The 24,315-nt window shown below is 43.5% G+C and overlaps 2 protein-coding genes across 4 annotated transcripts in view; one reads left to right on the top strand and one right to left on the bottom strand.

Moving 5' to 3' along the window:
- Positions 1-11,974: 11,974 nt before the first annotated feature.
- Positions 11,975-22,887, bottom strand: AP5M1 (adaptor related protein complex 5 subunit mu 1). 2 transcript variants are annotated; one of them, XM_063332463.1, is made up of 9 exons: positions 22,586-22,887; positions 22,107-22,154; positions 18,171-18,816; positions 16,424-16,651; positions 15,831-15,970; positions 15,000-15,085; positions 14,786-14,901; positions 14,418-14,514; positions 11,975-13,325 (listed from the first exon to the last, which is right to left on the bottom strand). In XM_063332463.1, exons 1-9 carry the CDS (start codon positions 22,885-22,887, stop codon positions 13,243-13,245), a joined length of 1,746 nt encoding a protein of 581 aa, XP_063188533.1. In that variant the 3' UTR covers positions 11,975-13,242. The 2 variants fall into 2 exon arrangements, with proteins under 2 accessions (XP_063188533.1, XP_063188534.1); XM_063332464.1 differs by lacking the exon at positions 22,107-22,154 and having other exon boundaries at positions 11,978-13,325.
- EXOC5 (exocyst complex component 5) overlaps positions 22,779-24,315 on the top strand; it is a 28,707-nt gene continuing 27,170 nt past the window's right edge. For both annotated transcript variants that reach the window (XM_063332460.1, XM_063332461.1), the window contains exon 1: positions 22,779-22,912. In XM_063332460.1, the coding sequence (XP_063188530.1) occupies positions 22,886-22,912 (27 nt within the window). In that variant the 5' untranslated portion in view covers positions 22,779-22,885. The remainder of the gene's footprint in view (positions 22,913-24,315) is intronic.

Below are 24,315 nucleotides of genomic sequence, written 5' to 3'. Positions count from 1 at the left end.
ACCCCCAAAATGCCCTTGTCCTTCATGACTGTGTTGCCACAGCCCCTGCTTAGTACCATGACTGCATGCCAAGGCAGGCTGGACAAGTGTGGCGTCTCCTCCTGGGGAAGAAGAGTGCTGGAGGCTCACAGCTTTCTAGAGAAGGCAGGGCGTGGGCATGCAGGTCACCAGCAGCCTTGCTGGCCAAGAGGCCCCCCTCCAAAATCTGAACCCTGGGGTCTGTGGTGAGCCTGGGACTGGGGCCGGCACTCTCCCAACCCAGGGGAGACCCTGAGGCCAGCACTCTCAATCAGGGACTGGCTGCTGCCCTCTCTCTGGGCTTTCCTTCCACTCTGCCCTCAGACATCAAGGAAAACAGAAGGAAATCACAGAAAAATTGAAAAAAATCTTCCCCTGAACAAGCTCGCCCTTGGTTCTTGCCTGTGGGCCAGCAGGCACGAGCAGCAGGAGAGAGTAAAAGGATTTGGGGCTTAGCTTTCCCAAATAATTGACAAGGACAGAGCTGGATTTGAGGTCTTTACTGCAAAAAGCATCAGCCCCAGACCTGCTCTCTGCTGTGTGCTCCTCACACAAGAGCCGAGGAGGAAGGTGGCAATGGATATTGTTCCTCTATAGCAGCAGTCCCCAAGCTTTTTGGGTCAGACTCTCAGAGATGGTGCCCCCGGCTTGGACATCTGAGGTCAGAGCCCTACCCAGAAACACGAGCCCTGGCGTGGGACCCACTGCGTCGGAGCCAGCAGTGCCGCCAGAGAGAGGAACTGCTGTGCTTCATCGCTGACATTATTCTTCCAGTTGAAACCATTCACTTGGGCTCTAACTGGGCATGTTTCCCTTTCCTTTCCCCCAGCATTTTATTCCACAGATGCATTGGTGCTTTGTTATCTATAAAGTAAAATCTGGGATGTCAGTCAGAAGAAGGATGTTTCATGATGTGGACATGATTTGCTACTTGTCTCTGCTCCCCCAGCTCAGCTTCCCCTCCCTCTCCTTCTCCGCTGCTTATTTAAAGCCAAAAGGTTCAGTGGAAATTGCAGCTATGAACATGCAATTATTCTTTTTACAAGCTAACGAATATCCCATGCATATGTGCTCACTATATTCAATTACACAACCACTTAAACAATACCCACACACTAGTTTGCATCTGTATAAAGCTTTGATTGGACACTTTGAGCGGATTGTTTGCTGTGTACCCTGGCCTCCATGAAGGAAAGCAGCAGGACTTTTGCAGAAAGCACATGTCAAGTCAGCCATATGCATAAAATGACATTATTTTCAAGAGGACTTGATTTGGAATCAGGAAAAAAATCCCCCATACTGTGCTTTTCCTAAAAAGAAGGAGTCCTGGGGGAGGAAAGCTTTTGCCTGAGTGTAATCTTCAAAACCTGAGTTTCCTTTCATTAGGCTGGGAGTGGGAAATATGATTTATTTATTTTTTCCCTCACAGTAAAATGCTTGTTTCCACTAGTCTTCCCTCAGAAAGGTGCAGTCCATCCGGAGCGGTTGAAGATGAGACTAACCTACCTCCAACACTTCAATAAATAAAATGTAAATGTTTGTCATAATAATGCCTCCATTGTCAGCACCTACCCGAGATTTTTCAACCTCTGACTCCCGGCAGTGACCGGCTGAGTAGCAACAGCCGAGTGCTGAAAGAATTTTTCAACAGCAATTTGCTTGTTCCAATTTGCTTTTCAGGGCTGCTGATCAGGATTGCGGGCCAGCCTGTAAAAGGATCTCGTCCTATTAATTTGGCCCAGCCTCTCCTCTTGTTCTCGTCATATTTAGTTTCTCCGCTAGTTCCAGTGAGTAAGTTAATTGAATTAGAAGTGCCACCAGGAGCTTGCGTGCGGATCTACGGTTTCATGTAGGAAAGCAGCTCCCTTCGGCCGCAGAAACAGATATGTGCACCTGTTGAGAAGGTGAAGAAATGTCTGGAGATGGCTTATTCCCCTGGTGATAGCCCATGGTTCTCTTCTCAAATTGGTCGGACAATAAATCTCCCTTCATCTGGCACCAGTTATTCCCCAGCCTGCTCCTTGGACAAACCCAAATGAGACTGAGAAGCATAATCGATGCATTAGAGCAAAGATTGGGAGTGCAGCGGTTGGAAAAGTGGTTTTGCAGGAACGGATTGATGTCGTTTCATGCTGCTTGTTCTCTGTGTGGCTTGAGGCCAAATGTGTCTGGTTGAGCAATGCAAAGTGTTATTTTTTCTAGTTGCCGCAATCTCAGCTCACCCACTGGTATCAAGAAATACAACGATACCAATTGGAGTCTGACCTTGTTTCTACTGGCTTTCAGTTAAGCTCAGGGTTAAGCATGGACACACTTTTTTTCTGCCACTGAGTAGATAAATGGAAACAAAATCATAGTTCATGCTTGCTGTTGCATTTTTAATGAGGTTTAGGGGTGAAAGGTACATAATATTGCACTCCCGCGTCTTGCAGGTGTGACATCTCAGACCTGGAAGAAACCTTGGAGAAGTCCTGCAAGTGGCAAAGTGATTCTATAGCAATGTGCGAATATAATCCTGAGTCCGTTTCAAAGCTTTGCACAGCTTGTCATAGCCATCAGAGTTTTTTTCCCCAGCATGACGTACCTCTGCTCACCTGGACCATCCCAGGGAGCCTGGGATGAAAATGGGTCTGCTGTGGGCTTGGAGGGGATGGGAGCTGCTGGGCATGAAGCTGAGAAGGAGCCTAAATATTTCCAAAGGCCAAACTTGCATAACAAAGTCCTTCGCAACCCCCTTCCAGCCCCAAAATTAACCAGACTCTGAGGAAACAACTACCTAGAGGAGCAGTAAATGAAAGAATAAAATAAAAGGGTGAAGACCAGGATGGTCGAATCCAAGGCAGCGGAAGAAAGGAGTTTGCAATGCTCACACGATATAAGGGTGCAGCAAACCAGTTGCACCAGTGACCTGCCCGACAACCCACACGACGTACACAAGCATCATAAGTAAATGACAAACAAGCAGCCATCTCTTCCCGCAAGGCTGGTTTTTGCAGCTGAAGCGCTGGTTTGGTGCCACCACCGGGGGGCAGAAAAGGCCTTTGAAGAAGATCAGCCGTGCCCATGAAAACTGCAGCGTTGCCGAAGTAAAGTTAGTTCTTCCTTTATTAATAAATCCCTGGTCTTTATCGAAATTAGGAGGTTGACCTATTGTACATTACATTTAACACAGAGCTCTGGGCAGTTGTTTAAGGTGTTTTTCCTCTTGAAATGCTGCTGAGGGCTGAAAAATTATCCGCACAATAGGGATGTTGGAATGCCTTCTGTTTTGTGAACAAACCCCTATTTCTTAAGAAATTAAGAAACAAAGTACTAGAATTAATTAGGAAATAGCTTTTAATGTAATCAGAATAAAATATCATCCTATAATGTGTATTTGGTGAAAGTTTATTATCGCTCAATTTGGGAAAAACAGCCAACGAAACTGGTAAATGCCATTCATGTATTTTGTCTTAAGATATTTTTCACCTTATTTGTTATATATATACATATATGTCGTACATACATGAACATAGACTCACACAATCAATGCCAAAAAAGAACGCCCCCTCCACATTGTGCTTAAGATGCAAGTGATGCAGCTGAGGCATTTTCTGTATGATTCTGTATGATGTATTTCTACGATTTTCTGTATCTCGTGCAAATCCAACCCAATCTTCCTAAATAATTCAATGTAGTCATTAGCTAAATCGAGTCATCAATTATCTATCACCAACGAGGCAGTACAGAGACCAGCATGGGGCTGGCAGGGCTTTGCTTTGGTTGCTTGCGGCCACTGTGTTGTATTTGTTATGGTATAACATTAGACAGACAAGAATTTGGGCTTATTTTCAAAGCTTAATTTTTCTCCCTCGCTGGCTGGTTGTGCAGTTCATATAGTCGATACAGTAAATATAGGAAATATTTTAAAATCCCGCCTTTTTATTTTTACTGAAGCATAAGTACATGTAACATTATATTTACCAGAAAGACCCTAAAGCCTCACAAACTATCACGTTACTCCAGATTTTGGCATTTCCTAAAAGGGATTTCTTTCTTAAACGCACTACGCTGTAATGGCTCTTAAGAAGCTGTTACTGTCTCGAGTGCAAATCCTTCTCGGTTTGTGTATTATTGACTTGATCAAGTGCAATGGGGGCCTTCGACGAGCCTTTGGGGGGATTTTGTGGCTCTTGCAAGCGACGAGTCCCCGCAAGGAAACGCTTTGGAAATTTTCATTGGAAATGGGAGTAAATGGGGGGGACCCCAGCGCAGGCTACAGACCCTTCACATGCAAATATTCACCCTACGGAGTTGTTTTTTTTAAAAAAAATCAAAGTATTTTACATAAGGGAATAAGAAAACTAACAACCTATCTGAAGGATGGTTTGAAGGTTGCCTGTGGAACATAGAAATGCCCAAATACAGCCCCGATTCTGCAAAGACATATGTACACGGTTTAGTTTTAGGAGGCAGATTTTAGCAGATCCTATGGACAAGGAATTTGTTTAAGCAAGTTCCTAACATCTCAGGATGGGTGAAGTCCTAAAAGTGGAATAAAATACTTTTTTTTACCCTCTCTTGGGCATATTTACCTACAAACACCCCCTCTAAAATCAGAGAGTTTAGAGACAAAATCCTGGCGGCCACTTTAATCAAAAAAAAGAAAAAAATCCCGCAAATGATATTGTTCTGCCTTTCCACTTGCAGTAAGAAAATACAGCTTTACGCCCAATCCCGTAATCAGCTTCTCAAGGGGCTGACCCAACTAAGCCCTGGATCAGGACCACGATCCCGTGGTGCCGTCTGTGTCTCTGCAGCATTTCTGCAGTTTACGCTTCTACAAAATGATGTCATAATTCAGCAAAAAGACAACACACTGGGGAATGAGTAAGCAAAGAAAAAAATACGTTACTTCAGGTGTCAGGCAGCCACAGATCGGTCGTCTGAAATTTTTTATTTTAGTGAGTGGCTTCCGTAATCTGTCACGATGTGTTTTCCTTCGTAAACAGGTTTTGGCACAAAATATTGTGGAAAAGTAGGAAAGGGATTTTTAGCGAAGAGCAAGGTGAATCACAAGGAATATTGTTGAATGGATTAAAATTGAAAAATGTTGTGCCTTATCTGCTTTGTCAAGAGCAGAGATCTTTTACACGTGCCACGCGCTCAGCTGAAATAAAGCGTCCGCTTCATAAGAGCGAGGAAAAAACCAGCTGCAGAACAAGGTCTGGGGTAGGGCATAGGAAAAATCACAGTGAGGGGGAATATCGTGGTTTTGAAGACGACGTCTCCGCCGTTTGTCCCGTTCCGTCAGGACCAAACACCATTTGGTATTCAATTGACTTTCTAACTTAGGAGACAGGACTTTCCATCTTCAAATACTGAAAATAGATTGCATTCTTGGCCCTTCGCTTTGAACGGTTGGGGAGAATAAACGCACACCCTGGTCGTGTTCTAGTGATCTCCCTAATCTCGGTTGCACTTTGTCAGGACGAGGTAACTGGTAGTTAAGTGAAATACCTTAGATCAAAGGGGGATTAATCACCAACTGAATCCTTGCTGAATAAACCTGTCATTCAAGAAAATTATTTCCACTGAACTTAGCAGAGGATTGAAAGTATTTGCATAACAGGGACCAACGTACTTCAGCCAGGTTAAAAGGTTCAGAATTCAGGCAGTGTTTAGCTTTTTGGCTCCTTTTCCTTTCAGCAGCCCTGTACAATGGTTTTTAATCTGATAATACAGCTAACTATCTAAATGATGTCAGAACAGGAAAGTATTGCAAAGTTTGGCTGAGGGATGGATCAATTTCACTTTCAGTAACTCCTAAATCTGATTTGTTGGAATTTAAGATGTAATCCTTAAAAAAAAAAGGTCCCTTTAAACCGGAGGACTGTTTATTAACATCCTTTTTTTATTTGACCTTTGTCTTAGGAACACCGGGTCTCGCCTGCTGCCTTACCCGGGGCTTTTTTGGGCTCGTTTTGGACAGGTTTATACTAGTGGCTGCAAGCGATGCCCGCGGATCGATGTGCCCACCGCGCGGGGGATCTGAGCAAACACACGCACACAAACAGATTTTCAGGCTTTTTTTTTTTTCCTTTTTAAGCCCGTCTTTCGGAGGTCACGCTGAATTCGACTGTAAGTGAGACGGAGATAATTAAATAACGGGACCCAACAGCCTGCCATCATTTTCTAGGATGAGCCCTCGGAAGAGACTGAAGCACCGCAGCCTTGTTCAGGGTTTGTTGTGCGGTTGTGGCAATGATTTTAAACTGTACGAATTATCCCTGTTTTATGGCAGTCGCTTTTTGCTGTGACTTTTCATGGAGAATTCATTTCTCGAAGAGAAAAGATGGGCTCTTCCAGGGCCGGAAGGCAATGGCTTTTTAATCTGTGCTATAAAAATTGGGAAAAACATTTAAAAAAATGTAGATTTCTGGAGAATGCTTTATGCCGTCTCCCTCCCCAGCCTTCCTGGGGTTCATTTGCAAGCGCTTCCACCTCTGCTACCTTTTGGGCATCTGGAAAGATGTCAAGCTACATGGCGGACGTCAGGTTTCATAATCAGATTTTGACAATAAATGGAATTTAGCCACTCCTGCATCTAGCCTGCGCCTGACACCATTCATTCTTTCGGTAGGCGCCGTTCATATTCATCGCAAACTCAAAGCATCTTTCAAGTTAAAAAAATCGCAAAGAATGGTTATCAAAGAAAATGAATAAAATCCATATTGAGATAATTTTTTAGAAAATGATTGAAGTTTTAACCCAAGAAAGGACTCTTAGAGTTTCTTATAGCTTAGAATAAGAACATGTCAATCACGATTAAGCTTCTGGAATTGGAATCCCTTTGAAATGCAGCTGTTTCTTCTTTAATTGTGGCAGCGGACTCAAAAGAAAAGAAAGGTCCAGCCTTAAAGATGAGTAAGGAATACAAAATAGCTCAGGATTAGTTGTGGAGTTCAAAGGTCGCTAATTACACTAAGGAGTTCCCAGACACAGGGAAAACATTAAACAGGTCACCTACCAAACGGGAAACAGACTTTGACTTCAAAAAAAAAAAAGAAAAGAAAAAAAAAAAAAGATCCCGAAGAGATAGGTTTCTAGAGAAAATCAAAAGCGACCAGCTGATCTCATTGGGAAGAAAATGGGTTGGGTTTAGCTCTTTGCTGTTACGAGTTGCTACAGATGGCATCAGCTTTCAAAAAATTAGCTAGAGCTCTGACAGCAAGAAGGGGGAAAGGGGGCAGGCCTTTGCCTTAAAATATCTGATTTTTAGTTGCATTGTGGGTTGCGAGTCCCTGAAAAAAACACCTTGAGGGTTGAGACCTCCCCATTTGGCTTGATTTGTTGAGGATGAGGCATCTGTGTGAATGGGTGCATCTTGGATGGGAAGCCTTTTGGGAGAGCCCCATAGGCCCTTTGTGGGCAGTGAGGTGAGGTTCAGGGCACAGTGGGCCAACCCTTCTCCTGGGAGGAGCACGGCTCCTCTGTTTTCCAGATCCTCTCTGGCCCCATTGACTTGGGATGGACTGGTGGGACTGCTGTCCTTCCAAACATCCCACACAAGCAGCAGCTCCTTATCATAGAATCATAGAATCATAGAATCATAGAATCATAGAATCATAGAATCATAGAATGGTTTGGGTTGGAAGGGACCTTAAAGATCATCTAGTTCCAACCCCCAGCCATGGGCAGGGACACCTCCCACTAGACCAATTTACTCAAAACCCCATCCAGCCTGGCCTTATGGACCAGCACGCAAGTTACAAGAATGCTGGTTTCTTCTGAAAGGCTCTTGGGAACAGGCTGCTGGTTGTCCTGTCTCCTGGGAGGGCTGCAGTAAGCAATGAACCTCTGGTCCTTTGAAGCTGGGTGTGGGTGGAGAGAGCCAGTGGCTTTATTGCCAGTCAGCTCACAAGGGAGAGAATTCTTAGGAGAACAGAGCCTATTTTCTCTCAGATCCTGCTACCCTGCCTGAATCATCATCTTATTCCTTCAAAAACTGGCAGATTGGTGCATTGAATGGCAAAATGAGATTTGTGGAAACAATGAAGGAAAATTTTAGATAATTGAGGAGATGCACCTATCCAAGTGGTCTACACTGGGCCTGTACAGGCTCCTACTTGTGCCTGAGGAATTTTTAGCATTGATATCAACAGCAGTCAGACTGAGAGTTAAAAGTCTGTTCCCTGCACTTGAATAACTTGGGGCGGCAGGAAGGGAAGGGAGTTTAGGAACAACGCCAAGCCCACCCTGTGGGCTTCCCACTGACAGCCACATGGTGCTAGAGCAGCTCTTCTAAGGAAGCTTGCACTTCCCAAACTGGGATCCACAAAACTCTCATCTAACGGCTCCTTCGGGATTGAGGGCTGCAGGGATTTTCTGCCATGGTGCTCTCAGGATGGACAGGGCTTCAGGTGGGCTTGGTTCCTCCATCCTAAAAGGTGCTGTTGGCAATACCTTATATTTTGTCCATGCCGACTATTTGGTACATTCTTGCTGCAGATACAATGTGGTCCAGTCCAGTCTCAGATTCCAGTCTGAGGAATGAGGAGACAACGGATGATGGGACAGCAGAAGGCGATGTGGGAGATGGTGACAGTAAAATAAAGCTTGGAGAACTCCAGCCATGGGAAAGAAGGGGAATAGGACCAGATTTCATTATGTTCAGAAAGCTGCTAAGTGGGAACCTATGGGCGGTAACTCAGAGAGACACAGCTGCTCAGGGGAGTGGGTATTTTCTGAAGTGTTGCCATTCTCTAAAGGACGAGAGAACAAGGTGGTAGTGAAGGAGACAGTAAAAGTAGAGAAGGACAAACATGAGCTTACTCACAAACTCTGTTATGGCTTGTACAAAAAACTCAGCAGCGCTTGTACAAATAGGACAAAGCGGCAAATTTCTAGGATAGCGTGACTAAACAGAGGACAACTGCCATTAAATGTTTAATGCCTTGCTCATTCGATGTTTACTTGTTAACAAATGGCCAAAGTTAACTAGTTAACACAGGTAAAAGCAGGATAAAAATGCAGAGGAGGGGAGGGCTAAATTATGTAGAAAAAGTAGCTCCTTACAGGTGATCTGAAGTAACAGGATTTACCCCAAAGTATTTGAGGAACTGGCATATACCATCTTGGTGCTGTCACCAAATAACTTGGGACCCTGGTGGGAGGAAAGGGCTCCTAAAAAACTAGAAAAGCACCGAATTACTGAGTAGTGGTAAGTAACAGCTGGCACAGATTTGACAACATCTAACCGCGGGAGGTGGTGAGAGGAACAGGCCCAGTGAATTTGGAGGGGGGGACATTTGCTGTCTCACACATGGCCACTGGTGATGCGTTTGACTTTGTCTCCCAATACAACTGGCAAGCTCAGGAGATATGTTTGAGGTGACTGTGGTGGGAGGGTGTTCCCCAGAGGACTGGGAAGCTCTTCTCCAGCAGTGGTTACCAGTGAAGGGGAGGTGGGCTTCTGGTCCCGTCTCTGCACAATTGCTGGTACCGTCTGGTACTGTCTCTGGTACAATTCAGGCTTTGGAGTGGGAGGAATGCACATCAGACACCTGAAGGGATCCCTCTCCTTACTGTGGCACCTCGGTACAACCCTTTGGACACAACACTTTGAGGGAGAGGCAGGCTACGCCGGGGGCAGCATGGGCGTGGGGGTGAAGAACGAGGCAGATTTTGGTGAGAAGCTCAGGAGCTCCAGGGTCTGGATGTTTTTCCTAGAAATGGGGGCCCTGTGGGTTGGTGAGAATGGCACCAGTGCTGGGTACTCCTGCATTTTCATTCCTTGTGCTTTCAGTGGTTACACTGGTCCTTCTGGCCACAGCAAGGCATACCTAAGCCACTTACTAGGTCTTTTGGACACTCCTTGGCCCCCTTTTCCTCTCACCCTGTATTGATGGCATCTGTCTCAGATCCACACCTTTGCCCCTGCTCGTGCTGGAACATCTACTTTTATTTTTTTTAGGCTTGTTTTTTTTCCCCCCGAGACATTCCAACCACCCAGGTTTGAATGAGGGCTTCAGCACCTTCAGTAATTACTGCTTCTCAGCCATTGCACTTTCTGCCAACTTCATCAGTGCAAATTCCCCGTTTCCTTCCACACCTTCCTCAAAGTGTTAAATAACACAGCTGGGATCCAAAACACGTTTGATGATGGTTCCCCAATGCCACTGCATTTGGGAATGTCAGCCAGTTTTCACTGTTTAACGGGTTACACATGGACTTTGGATTATTTTCATTTCTTAGAGGTCCGTTACATCAATTCTCTTTGCCCACTAAATGTGCAGTGTCATTTAAAAAGTTTGTTTGACAGTATATATTTGCTTTAAATTCATGTTAATTGGCGCTAGTTACACTACCCCAAAATTTTAATGACGTGAAGCTAGTTCATTTTATTAATGAAGTGAGTTCTGCGTTAACTTCTTGTTTATACCCATTATTTTGTTTGGGAAAAGTGTTGGGTTGACAAGCCAGTATTCAAGTCCTCTTGGTTATTCTTTTCAAGGGTTTGCATGTTAGTTTTCTTCTGTCCCCCTGAAATCCAATACTAAGCCTGGAGAACTCTTTGGCCACCTCCTTTGAAAGACTTCGTGTAAAGTTATCTGCATAGATCTCATATAGTCGATATTTGTGACAAAATTATAAATATAAGCACTTCAAGCAGCAAGCACTCTTGGAGAAGAAACAGCACTCTATAGCAAAAGAGAACTTTTTCCCTTTAACACAGAGTATTTTTAAAGAAATTGTTGTATTAAACACTTGTCGATTTTTTTTCAAGAGTTAAAGGAATACCACTGACATGGGGCTTAATCACTAGAGCTACCAGAACCACTGTTAGCTACCACCTCTGTCAGGGAGTCCTCAAGCTCACGTGAGCTCTCAATCATATCTTCCTGATATACTTTTTGAGTGTTGTTTTCTCCCTCTTAAAACAGGAAAAATGGTCAGAGCATGCAGAGAATCAGGGAAATTGTCTGGGGAACTGCCAGGGGACGGACACACAGAGATACATAAAAAGGTTTAGTCATTCTAACTCCTTGAACTCTGGCTTCTGGTGTCATCTCCCATGTCCCTAATTGCTGCCCAGCCCTGGAGGCACCTGGAACTTCTACACACATCACTTGCTTCTCCATGCCTTCAGCTCTGCAGGTCATGCTGAAGGTACCTCAGTCATGTTACTAAGCTTAATAGGCTTACTACTAAGCTAACTTTACTGGTTTACTAGCTTACTAAGATTTATGAAGCACCGATGAGAACAGGCCCTTCCCAAAAGGCAAGTGTAGCCATCAGGCCAGGAGAATGGCTTCATCTGACCCTTTCTCCACCGGCGTTACTACAGCGCTCTCCCTGAGCAGGGCACAGCACTGCAGCGAGAGCGTGCTGGACTCATAATCCAGAGGTTTATGGAGCAAAACCGAAAATAAATCAAAACAGGTGATGGCTTGCATGAAGTTGTAGAGAACTGCTCAGGGTTAGAAGAGAAACATCACCCACCCCCGCCCTCCATCCAGACCTGCATTGAGAGGTGTGCGCAAAGTCATCTAAAGCAGCAGCTCCCTCCCATTCCTCAGAACTGCAGCTCTCCTAACCTCGAGAGAGTGACAGACACACGTACAAGAGGAAAACAAATAAGAACATGATTTGGGAAGCCCCCCCCCAGCTATTAAGTGCAAGGGGATTCTCTTCTAACATGCTGTGAATTTTGACAGTCCCACTCTTTCATAGCATTTTTGGGGGAAATGCTGCGAAGAAGAAAAGCCATTCCTCCAGGGTGCTGCTGTGCAGATAATAAAGATGGCTCCCATCTTTATCGTGGGTAGGTAGAAAGCAAACACTGCATACCAAAATCCCGTGGTGAGAACATGATCTCAACCCTTCCAACAGAGAGACCCCCCCCCCGCTCCCTGCTCACACTATGGCGTACAGGCACATAGACGACTGTAACAGGTAGGGGCTGGATTCTGGACAAGATCATTAATTCACCTTTTGCCTGCTAATCACAAAGGACACATCACCTGTCTGTAATGGATCGTAGCATGCCTCTGTTTTCAAAGTTTGCATGGCAGTTTCAGCTGAACGGCATGTTTCACATGAATTAATCCACCCTTTAGAACATTTAACCAACCAATTAGATTACTATCTCAATCTAAGCATTTTTTAAATTATAGCATAAAACTTTTCTCCTTACATAATCACTAATCTTATTTATCACACAGCGTACAGTTAAACAAGAGGTACGGCAGGAGCAGCCGGCACGCTCGGTTATTAGACGGCATTCTTCTCTTCTTTTGTGCTGCTCTCCAGGTTCTCTCAGTTTTTCACCAGCCTTTCAGAATTTGCTCATTTCCTGATAACTCTCTTAAAGTCCATTTCCTGTGTTCCTGCAGATACCATTTTTTTTTCTCAAAATTAGAGGTCTGCCTCTGTTAACTCAGTCCTTTTCTTTTCTGTCTATTTTTTCCAGAGATCAGTGATGGGTTTTGGAACCTCCAGCAAACTTAGCTGGTTTTGCCTGCTCAGGGCTAGTCTTGTGATTTGGAAAAGCAGCTTCACAGCACTGGGTCCTCACTAATGCTAGTTTTCAGCGCAACGCAGTTCACAGGCACATATGGAAGGGAACTCGCCACTTCTGCTGACGGGGCAATACGGACCCCTGTATCATCTCCACTTTTAGAAGCGCCGCTCACGCCATACTCCCTCTCTTGAAATTCTTGTGAATTACTGACTCGTATGTATTCTGTACACATCTCGTGAAAAGAACAGAACTCTTGCTTTTAACTGTCCTGTTAATCTGGGGTCTAATCAGATTCCGGTGACTTCATGACAGGAAGAAGACCCTGAAAGCTTTTGCATCCCGTGAGCTCTTTAGTTTACAGAACCAGTGAAGTAACTGGGAATTCTCCCGGAAGACATGCCCAATTGTACCCGTCTCTACCTGTATCACTAGGCACTAATTTTGTACCAGTTAATGTTAGAAGGGAAAGTAAAAACAGCCACAGCAAGTACATTTCAAATTGACTTCTCTAAGCTCTTATCCAGGACTAAACAATTTAAAACCAACTTAGGTTTTTAAGAGAAGTGACTTCTTTTGTTTTTCTTCAACAGAAATTTTTACGCGAACATACGAAGTAGAAGTGCTAGAAAGTATTTATTTTCACTGTATTCCACATTATATTCACATTACTCTCATTAGCTGTCTGTTTTGTTCAAATACAAAAATCATTCATAAGCAAATTAGTCTAATAACGTTTTGTACAGCATAGGTGCTGGTGCTTTGGAATTCCAGATGTAGTAATCAGAAGAAATCAGTTCCCCGGCTAAAAAAAAAAAACCACGAAACAAACAGGGAAGAAAAATAAGCATTACAGGGTGCCTTACAATCACACATTCCTTCATCCAAGTTAAGAGACTACTAATCCATCCTTACTAGTTTACAGAAAAGCTATAATGGCCTCTTTAAACTGTAAGACTCTTATTATTATTTGAAAATCGTTTCTGATAATGAGACATTTAAAGTCTCAGCTTCAATTACCTTTACTAATGTATCAGTCATGAGCTTAAAATTCAAACAGAGGTTAAGTCAAAAGCAGGTGGATGGCTTGGATTTTGTTCAATGAATATAAATTGCATACTCAATATAAAACATACTGTACAAAAGTGCTGGGTTTTTTATATTACACTTTAGGACTGAATGTGACGTGTCACAAAATTAACAGCATAGATCAGAGTTTTCAAAAGGTATTTATCGACTTCTGATAACACGACTGACAGAAGGCGCAACAGATAAACAGCAACAGATCAAAATGCCTCCATTTAGACAGTACTGCTCAGATTTAATGAGTGCCTACTGTCTTCCCAATTAGTGTATTTTTGGTGCAGACTTGGAAGTAGTCATGTGTTAACTCAAGAATAAGCAGATTTGGGTTCTGCCAGATTCAATGTAGTACCACATCCACCGAGGGACGTTGGTGTGATGACACTGACAGCAACACTCTCACTTTGCGTGCAGCAGTTGAGTTCTGTACCTAGGTAATTCCAAACCACATACGACATCTCTGACAAAAGTGTCCTAAACAAGAGGCCAGACTACGGGGAGGCATTGTCTGCCCCACCAGTAAAAGTTCTGCCATTACGCATAGCAAAACCTCACAGGGTGAAGGGGAGAGAGCCCAAGAGAGAGTTACTGTGTAACTGAGTAATAAGAGCTTTCATCTGCTCCCTACTACAGGGAGGCATTAAGCATCACAAGAAAAAAATATTTTCTTGTGCAGAGAAACAAAATTTCTGGGACATCCCAAGCAAACCAGGAAAAGCCTTTGTCTTTAGCTATATAATTTTAGTCATTGATACCCAGTTCATAACTTCAATACTCAGTTTCAGTTAAATAAATGACATTTTTAGCAACTCACATGCAGTAATTTTGGGTTTTCCTGGTGCAAAGATCTGAATAGAATGCTGGTCTACATAACATCCAGTAAGTGTGAAGTCTGGGATCCTAAAATACAGCTATAGAAAGAACAGGAAAACATGATCAGATGCGTATTGTCATGTCTGCTGCACAAATACTGGCAATCTGTGTTACGTGCTCTTGGTGTGCAAGCGTACTCTAAAATGACAGGATGTCAAATCCTGTAAGCAAGAAAACAGACAACTCCATGCTGAGAACAAAGAGGCTAACAATTATGTCTGATTTAAAATCACGTATTTCATAGTTAATTTGAGATAATAAAAAAATGACTACTAAGGCCTCTTTTCACAGAGCCTGTGACTGACTTACTTTTACATACGCAGTGTTCCCAGTGCAAACATAATCAGTCGGGTGCTCTTTGCCTGCAGTGCCAAAAGACACGGTTCCAGTCAGGTAAACTTCCAAAGATTTAGGGAACTTCTGTCCTAAAGCCAGAAACAGCATCTGTAAGAAATTATACAGCTGTGCCTACGCTATACAAAACTGCCTGGACGAGCAAGAAGCACAGGGGTGTTCTGCTTACCAATTATCCAAACTAGTAGGCTCTTCTCTCGTGACAAATCCAGTTGGCCATAACTAACTTTGTACTCTAATTGAGCGATTGGGCCCCTACGGTATGACAGAGAAGTAAAACTATTGGAATTAGTATCATTCAGTATTTGTTACCACCCATTTTGCTAAAGAAAGCAACAAAATGCTGAAAGACATTATTTATGTGCATACAGACAAATCATACCTCGCTGAGCATAACTCTAATTTATGAAAAGAAATTACAGAGCAGGAGGCAATCACCATGGTCTCAACCCAGTAATCATAAAAGAGCTGTTGATATTTTACTGTCTTCAGTTCACTGATAGTGTTTTACTAACACTATCATCAGCAACTTTGTATCATTTCATCTTTAAATTTTCATGATAATTATGTGACAGCATAGACATGGCAGTTGTCAGAGAGGCTTAAACGAAAACTATCGTTTTAATTTTAAATAACTATATTTTTGATAAGCTGATCTGTAGCTAGGATTAGCAGTCTTAAGGAACAGGTAACCCTGGGCTTGAAGTGATCTCGAGACTTAATCCACCTGGAGGATTGTGGCAGGGTCTCACATGAAAAAAATACCAGAGTGAAACAGGATACGCAAGAGAAGTATTCAGAATACTACCAAGTATTCTGGTACAATTCTCTATTCTGGAAATTACAAGAATTCCAAGGGGACTTCCCGACATTTGCAAGGTTGGTGTCTGCTGGTGCTACTTTGATGGAGCACAATCTGTTATATTGACTCCTGACAGGTTAATTTCAGGAACATCACAGACAAATGGAAGAAATTTCTTTAGGATTTCTTTATTCTTACCTGTTGAAAAAAGGTATACGAGCTTCACAGTACTCAAAAGAATTCTTTATGCTTTCATGAAGCTTTAAATTAACTGTTATTTTTAACTGTGATCCCTCTTCAATGAGTTGGTAACATCCCAAAATTGGTGGAACAGGAACCTGGAAAAAACTATATTCATTCTCAAGATAAATTAACACCATCATCGTAAAACCAGTTATATACTGTTTTAAATGCTAAAGTACTTGAAAAAATAAAAAACACATTAATTGCTGACTGGTTTTGAACAGTATATGCCAAGCTCTTCAGGCTGCCTGTGTTACATAGATTTGTGGTACATGCACTTGACATCTCAGCCTGGATTCATTTTGTCCAATTCAGGCATCTAAGTGGTTCATTTAAAGTAAGAGCAGCCACGCCAAGCAGTCAAAGGTACCGGTACCTCCTGAATGCGACTCTGATGACTCAAGTCCTGAAGTGCCTTCCAGGCAGTTTATTATATAAAAAGCATTTTACCCGCCTGAATCAGACTGAAACTCGTTCAGACACATTCAACGGCACAGCTATTTTTATTCCCGTTTGAAGAAAATAACGAGGGTCAGGGATGTTATTACCTGGGAAGTGTAGTAACACAAGTTGAATGAATCTGAAGGAGGAATGAAAGGAAATTTGTAAGGTCCGCTGTACACAGAATCATCCAGTGGCTCAGCACTACTGGACATCAGCATGGCAGGGTCAACAGAAGTCACGCAATGATGGACCACGATATCTTGGAGCGGAGGACCGTTAGTCGGGAGATTCAGACTAAGGGTTACGTTTGGTGCAGATCCCTCTATGTCACACTTGAAAAAAAGAAGTCAAGACGTTATTCTAAAATCTCTCTCTCAATTCAGAATTAGACGTTCAAAAATCAAATGCAAGCATTAATCACACTAAAAATCTTCAGCTGGCTTCGAACATTAGTACTGACAAATACTTTCACAACAAAGTCCCTTTCCCATTTCTGTAGCCTTTCCCACAGCAGGGCTAGAGATGCAGTCTTAGCTACACGTCTCTTAATTGACACGTATTCTTTAGCAAGAAAACAGCAGATGAGCAAGCCAAGGACCTACTGTATAGCTACATCATTACGAATGTTACATAAACACACTTGGTGACAGCCTAATTAATTCAGTTACTTTTACAACATCCGCTTAATGGATTTGAGCATGCTATTAATGGCCACTGTGGTCCCATGTCAGCTTTCTCATGGCAACCATGTGCAGCGCATCCATTGTCCCGTCCCTCTGTGTGCCAGCTCAGCAGTGCACGATTACACCAGGGCTTTCTTCTTATGCAAGGCCATCCACTCTGCAAGATGACCTAGAAACTTGTCCCTCTGAGAGTGGGAAGCTGTTCACCCACATAATCCCTACCAGCATGGCTGGTGGGAAATAACCCAGTCTTTTGAAGCGCAGTACTTAGGTTGGCTTCCTTCAGAGATGAGTATCCCACCTCTTGCAAATAATTAAATTACCATGATCCACTTTATTATTAGAAGGTCTATCTCCTCTTAAAACACTGGCAGTTAGAAATACAAAGTACTGTGATAATATAGTTTGCTTCATAATTCAGAACAAAGAATGTTAAATATATCAATTATAGAAAACAAAAATTTTAACGTATTCCATAATCATTATTGGTCTATTTAGTCAATATTCCCCAGTTTTTAGTATTTAACAACAAAAACCATTGTCACACACAAAAACATTCGAAATAATTACACAACCAGTTTCTTTCACCACGTATCAATGGTTCTTATGTCAGTCAAACAAACAGCATTTCTGGATTCAAAATGTTGTTGTAACAGAATAAATTAGCATAGAAGACTGAACTCTCATTTGGTAGGAAAATTAATTAAAAATGCTCACGTAAAGACACTTGTAGAAGACTCATTCAGAAATTCTGTTTCTAATCGTTATTTAACACGTTGCTTATTAGATAGCTGGAAATAAATTTGGCCTTAGCACTACCATTTCTTAGTCTCTATATGCAAAGACTGCATGAAATGATTTCTCCCTATCTCATTTAAAATAAGAAAAATTTGGTAAAATACATGCAATGTAGCTACTGCTGGAAATTTAAGTCCCATAAATAGTTAGTGAAAAAATGCATGAAGCATGCAGAAAAAAACCAGTAAAGATCCAAATAAAAACCAGTGCTAATGCATCAGTTGAATATTGTAATAGTTCTTTACACTTTGAAATATTACAGTATTAGAAATTCACTGATCACATAGCAGAGTAAAACGGCATATTTAACTTTCCCAGTGCACTTGCATGAAAAATACTTTGGCTGGATTTGCATGTAAAATGCTCTCACCTTGCAATTTACGGCTCCATAAACTTGCCACATGTCCACAACATCTCTTTTGTCATACTGCATACACTTGACTTTTTCAGTGATACAGACATTAACCTGAGGTTTGCCTTTGTATGTGTTGGATCTCCAAGCCGGCTGATTCTCATCTGTAGGCATTTCCTGAATGTCATCAAATGAGCTGTTCAAGCTGCGTATATTTGTGTTTAAGGGGGTGCCAAGCGGACAGGCCTGTATAAGCAGATTTCGAAGCTGGCCGATTTTCGCAGTCATCTCCGCTTCATTTTTCCGACTTGGAGAGATGTAGTCCACAATGCCTAACAAAAGAGCGAGTCCTTGAGAGAGCCCGCTAACAGTAAGGAGGGGTGGCCGTGGCTCCAAGGTCTCCTCAACCAGTGGAAGACATGCATATATCAGTCCACTCTTCTGAAAAGCAAGCACAGGCCAGAGATCCCCTCCTTCGGTGCGAACTGAATATACCGATGAATGATTGATTCGAGTACAAGTGTCTCGATGCTCCACAAAAATATGGTCATCTACAAACCTCAGTTCAAAAAGTAAGGCTTTAAGAAAAGCGCTGTCAGATGGTACAGGCACATGTGTTGACGCATTGAACGTCTCGGCGCGTATTTCAACGGTGGGGTAACGTCTGTGACATGGACATAAAAGCACGTTAGTGCTACTCGTCTTTTCCCACCCGAAATATCATACCAACAGAGTTCTTAGAAGCAGAACCACGCAATCCCTTTTCTTGCTGTCAGAGAATGCATAAGTATTATAAAAATCTTTGGAATATTGATACAATCAAGGATTGGTTTCTCTTAGGTATTCAAGTAATTCCCAAAGGCCCCGTGGTCCTGATAGAAACAGTGATGGGATCAGAATCTAAATCCCTGTCAATTAAACTATTTCATGAATAATCAGGATTCATTCTAGCAGCTGGATTTTACTAGAAACTTTGAGCAAATATATTTACTCCTTTTTTTTAATAAAATGTGAATCTGCCTGTCTACCCTTCCTGTTGCACAAAGGTAGAGGGTGTCTAAACGACACTAATGGACCCAAGCATGACTCACACCACTGCAGTGAAACTTCAGCAGCAAAATACTTCGACGAGGCAAAATCACACTGAAGACAAGTTTTCAGACATTTAAGAAAACAGATGTCCCACGTAATCAAATTCAACTACAACAGCTTTTTGCCCAGATACAGTATGCTACACGTACAGCTTTGCTACTCTGCTAAATACTATGAGACAGTATAATGTAAGTTACATGCATTGCTGTTCTGAGATCACACAATTGATATGCAGCAGTTGCTTTAACTGATTAACAAGAATAACTAAAAATCTTTACAATATTATAAATACAAAAAGACTTCACAGTACGTTAAGTCCAGTTTTTCCAGCAAAAACTTCATTGCTTTTGGGGGGGAGCAAAATGGATACCCAGTTGCAAGTGCAACATATGTGACTCAAAGCTGTTATGACTGCTTCATAATTTCATTTTTTTACTGAGTATTTAAGATGTAATCACGTTACAGAGCATATTTTGAAACTGCTACATTACCATCAACATATGTATTTAATTTCAAATTTCCTACAGATAGTATTTGAGAAAAATCAGCTGTTTAATTCCACATCTGGGATTTTTTCTCTTGAAGCAGTATTACTTTTCACAGGAAAGCAGGATGAATTTCTTCTCAAGCTAACCTAAGTCTATGAAGAGGAACTGAAGAGTCTCTTTTAATAAATAGCCGAGAGAAGAAAAATTATTACTTCCACTAAAGCATTGGTTTTCATCCTTTTTTGGAACTGCAGAATCACAGATTCCCCTGAGCCTCTCTTACTTTAAGTTTGATGACAGGTTAGCTTTTCTACATTGTCTTTTGTGGATTCCCTTAGTTATCCACGGACCCTCAAAGTGCATATCACAGGTTACACGCCAGGCAATTAGTTAAATCACTTTATGAATCACCTTGTAGCAGATGTGTTCCCAGGCTGCATGTTTGTTTGCACTCAGAGCCACGCTTACACACAAACGTGGGAGAAAAAAAACCATGCAGATATATAAATGCCTTCATTTATTCTCCTTGTTATACCATCTTTTTCAGGACACATTGACATTCTGTTTCTTAAATTGCCCTAGAATGTGTAATCCCAGCAATGTAGTACTTTGTTTTATCTATGCCCTCCACATGTAGCGTTCCCCTTCTGCTCCTGAACACTTGCGTGGTTCTTATCCTGTTGCCTGTAAGTCCCACCTACACCATCTTTTCTTAACTGAGTAGCACAGTCTCTTGCTGGAGGCAGCTACACTTCCTCAGGCTTATTTTCAGTGACTGCTTTTTTGTTTGAGTCTTAATCAGGCATCCAGGGCTTTTTTTTTTTTGTTCCCCCAGCAAGGAAAAAGTAAGCATAGGCAGAAAGAAGCCAGAGCTACGAGATCTGTAAACAGGATACAGATGACACCGAAATGCCTCCCTGCAGTCCCACATCTACTTTGAAGAGTGGTTCTACTCTGAAGAAACAGTGGTTTTGCAGCTCAAAAATTTACAAGGACTTCCAGAGCAAGGTTGTTGATAAGAGGCTACATGTAACCTTGGTGAGCATCTCTTATTTTTGGTCGACATTTACAAAACAAAGGAAGAGGAGATATTTCAGTCTAGTTTTGTCTTACTTATGTCCCAATCTGTCTGCTCTATTTGCTGAAGCTGTCCCCACACCACAGCAATCTTCTCCTCCCATGGAATCTTCCCAGCTTTATCTGAGTCATTAGATAATTAGCTAGTCCTTCAGAACTCAGTTTTTCAGTATTGCCTTTTAGAAAGTGATGAAAACTTAAAAAGATGAAAGTTTGCAGGGATGAATTGAGCTTTGGTGAGAAGACCAAGAGAGAGAACCATACTTGTTGCCTGAATTAAGTTATGATCAGCTCAAAAAAAAGTGGAATGCTTTGATGTCCCAGATGTCTTCTCTGAGGTTAAAGATCAGGGCTCACGTATCTCCAGCTGAGTACGTAAGTCCCGAAACCAACAGTTTCCATGTGATCCGGCATTCTTTATATTGTCTGTGAGCTTTGTTGAATTTAAGGTCAGTTAGAAGGATAAACCTGGGGTTTCCACAGCCCTATTATTTCCTCTGGGAACTTGAAAGATCTAAGTCTGCAAATCACTTGAAGTATCAAGTATAGTTTGCACTTTTCAAAGGAGCGCTATCCCTTGTCTCTGCCGCTTACTGGGTGACAAGTTACTTCACATATCCCTGTCACCAGCCCCCCCCCCCCAATCTCCGTGGCGATTACACTCTCAGATTTTTTGGGACAAGGCTTTCTCTTTCTCTGTGTTTGTAGAGGGGAGGCCTCATCTCTAGTCTTGGAGGTAATACAAGGACCATAATACTAATCCTAAAACAATCAGAGGAATGTCCAATGTAGAGATCTGTCTGCACCTGAAGATGGAAGATAGTCTACTTGCTCTTTTTTTTTTTTTTGCCTCCTTCTAGGTTCTCTTTTCAGTTTTACTGAATTCAGACTAGGACGGTAAATCATGTCTCTTTGCCCAGGTCTCAGTATTATTCCTTTCCCTAGCCCCCAGTTATTTTTCCTCTTGTTCTTTGGAATTGAGTCCTCTGAAATCACAGAGAGCCCATGGAAATGGTAACAAATTTTGCCAGACCAACAAAAGCAGCCGGTGTAACCAAAATCTTAATTAAAACTCTGTAAGAGTTCTGAATAAAAAGTCCTCCTTTGGTTCACTAACTTAAAAAAAAAATACCTTCTTACGCAAAAATTAAAATCAAATGGGAATTTCTGCCTAAAAATACTGTACTTTTTATACAGTTACAGAACAACATGAAGAGAAGATAAGCAAAATACAAACAAAATATATGCTTTTTATTTTGCCCATTTCGTTCATCTGAGAGTATTTCACAATCACTACCTTGTCCTTTTTCCATGTAAGAAGAAACAGGTAAAATCTCGACAGAAGCTGACAGAAAGAGGAACAGAGACAAAAAAGTCATGTGCAAAACGCAGAAGTTGTAAAAACACACACTCAGGCGGCCGCTAAAAGCATATTATCCGAATGTAGAAATTTTCAGAATCGGGTTCAGAGGCGTAAAGCGGCCAGCGGTGTTTGGAAGAGGGACGGGATTTATGAGGGCACCAGATTATTTCGGTATTTTCGGGTATATTTAGGGCAGCCCCGGCCGCTCTGGAACCCCCCCTGCGCCCTCCGATCGGGACCTCCCAGCTTTCCTCTCCCTCCTTCCCCCTTACCAGAGCCAGACACCCAGCCCCGACGCTCCCGGCCCCCCGCGGGCCCGGCCCAGACCCCCCCCACGCCCCCCGCGGGCCCGGCACGCCCCACAGCCCGCACGGCCTCCCCCTCCCCGCTCTCCTCACGGCCTCTGCCGTTACCTGGAGAAGAGCACGGCGGCGGGGTCGTGCTTGAGGAGCCACAGCGCCCGCAGGGCCATGACGACGGCGGCGGCGGCTCGGCGCTGACGGCGGCCAGGGCGCTGCTGAAGGGTTGCCGCCGCCCTGCGCAGCTCCCGCCCCTCCCCGGCCGCGGCCGCCCGGCGCAGGCCCATTTCCGGCGGGCGGAGGCGGCGCCGCGGCAGCTGTTGCTGCTGCTGCCGGGGGCGGCCGGGACACAATGGGCGGCAGTGGTGGGGCGGCGGCAGGCCGCTGAGCAGCCCCGCCGCTCTCCCTGCGGCCATGGCTACCACGGCCGAGCTCTTCGAGGTGGGTGCGGGCAGCGCCCTGCGGGGTTTCCCCGGGCGGAGGGGGCCGCGCTGGGCCCGGGAGGCGGTGCTGGTTCTCTGAGGGGAAGGGGCGGCCTCACTCCGGCGAGCTGCTGCTCGGGCGGGGAGCGAAACGGGCGCGGGGTGAGGGCGGGTGGGAGCGGCGCGATGCCGGATCCTGAGGGAAGGGGGTGCCCGTGCGGGGGGGCTGAGGCGCCGGGGTGATGCCATGGGAGGAGGCAGGCCCTCGGCTTCCCTCAGGCCCCGGCCTGTGGTGTCCCTTAGGCCGGGGCCTGCTTCACCGGGGGGGTCCCAGGTCTTTGCAGAGGGTCACAGGCCATGCCAAGCCCGACCGCCGGGATAACGCGACCCTCCTTCTCCCGAGGGCACGTACTGAGTTGACCCCAGCACCGCGGTATCTCAGCGCGGCGTCTGCTTTTCTGAAATAAGGAAATAACTTTGCCCGCCCTTTAACCGCTGTGGAACTGGGGCACAAGAAGACGAACAGCTTGGCCAAGGCCGTGCACGAGCAGGGCAGGAATATAGCAGGAGCCTGGCGAATTCTTCTCTCTCGGCCTGGGCTGCAGGCTCTCGTGATGTGATTAACAGAAAGTGTTTGTCCCCACTTGCTAGTGCATGGGGATGTGGTATCGTTACCAGGTGTCCTGTGTTTGGTCTCCGAGTCACTCAAGAGCCGGTTGTTCATTTGGTGTCTTAACACAGGGACATGCTTTGCCCAGCCTTCACGAAAGGTCTTCCTGTTTCTCTGGAAGATCCTTTATCTGGTTTATATAAACACATTGTGTGCACTTCTATTTATGAATCACTGTTATGACACATAAGTGTTGTGACTCACGTCTTTTGGCTTGCGTGGTTTAAAAAAATAGCAAGACCAATATACCAGCCTCTAAGTAGTTTAGATACCAGGTTGTATACCCTCTCCAACTGTCCTAGGAGTCCATTGATTTCTCAACATGATGACAGTGTGGTTCTCTTCTTTGTGGGAAGTTAAAGGTGACATAACTTGGGTGTGGAAAGAAAACTCTATGTTTTGGTTGCTTTGGATCATGTAACAATTTTTCCATTTTGCAACAGCAATAAAGATGAAATTGCAAAGTAGGTGAGGCCTTTGCCTAGAGATAGGCCTTGAAATTATGTTTTCCAATATGGAAAATGTTTTTTCTTTCTCTCCTCCTCTTGCTTCTCTTTCAGTCCAAAGGCAAGAGAGGTTTTATCGATATTCACTAAATTAACGTTGCCTACTATTTAATTCGAAGACACTGCCAGGAAGGTTAGAACATGAAAACATACGCTTATTATGGGAATAACCCTTAGATGCATACTGAGGGTAGTATTTGTCTGCGATGTTCACATGAAAGTGTGTTTAAAAGTCATTTTCCATAT

Source organism: Chroicocephalus ridibundus, chromosome 4 (assembly GCF_963924245.1).
Source record: "Chroicocephalus ridibundus chromosome 4, bChrRid1.1, whole genome shotgun sequence".
Lineage (NCBI taxonomy): Eukaryota > Metazoa > Chordata > Aves > Charadriiformes > Laridae > Chroicocephalus > Chroicocephalus ridibundus.
The sequence above is the reverse complement of the archived record's forward strand: the minus strand, read 5'-3'. Positions and strand labels throughout refer to the sequence as shown.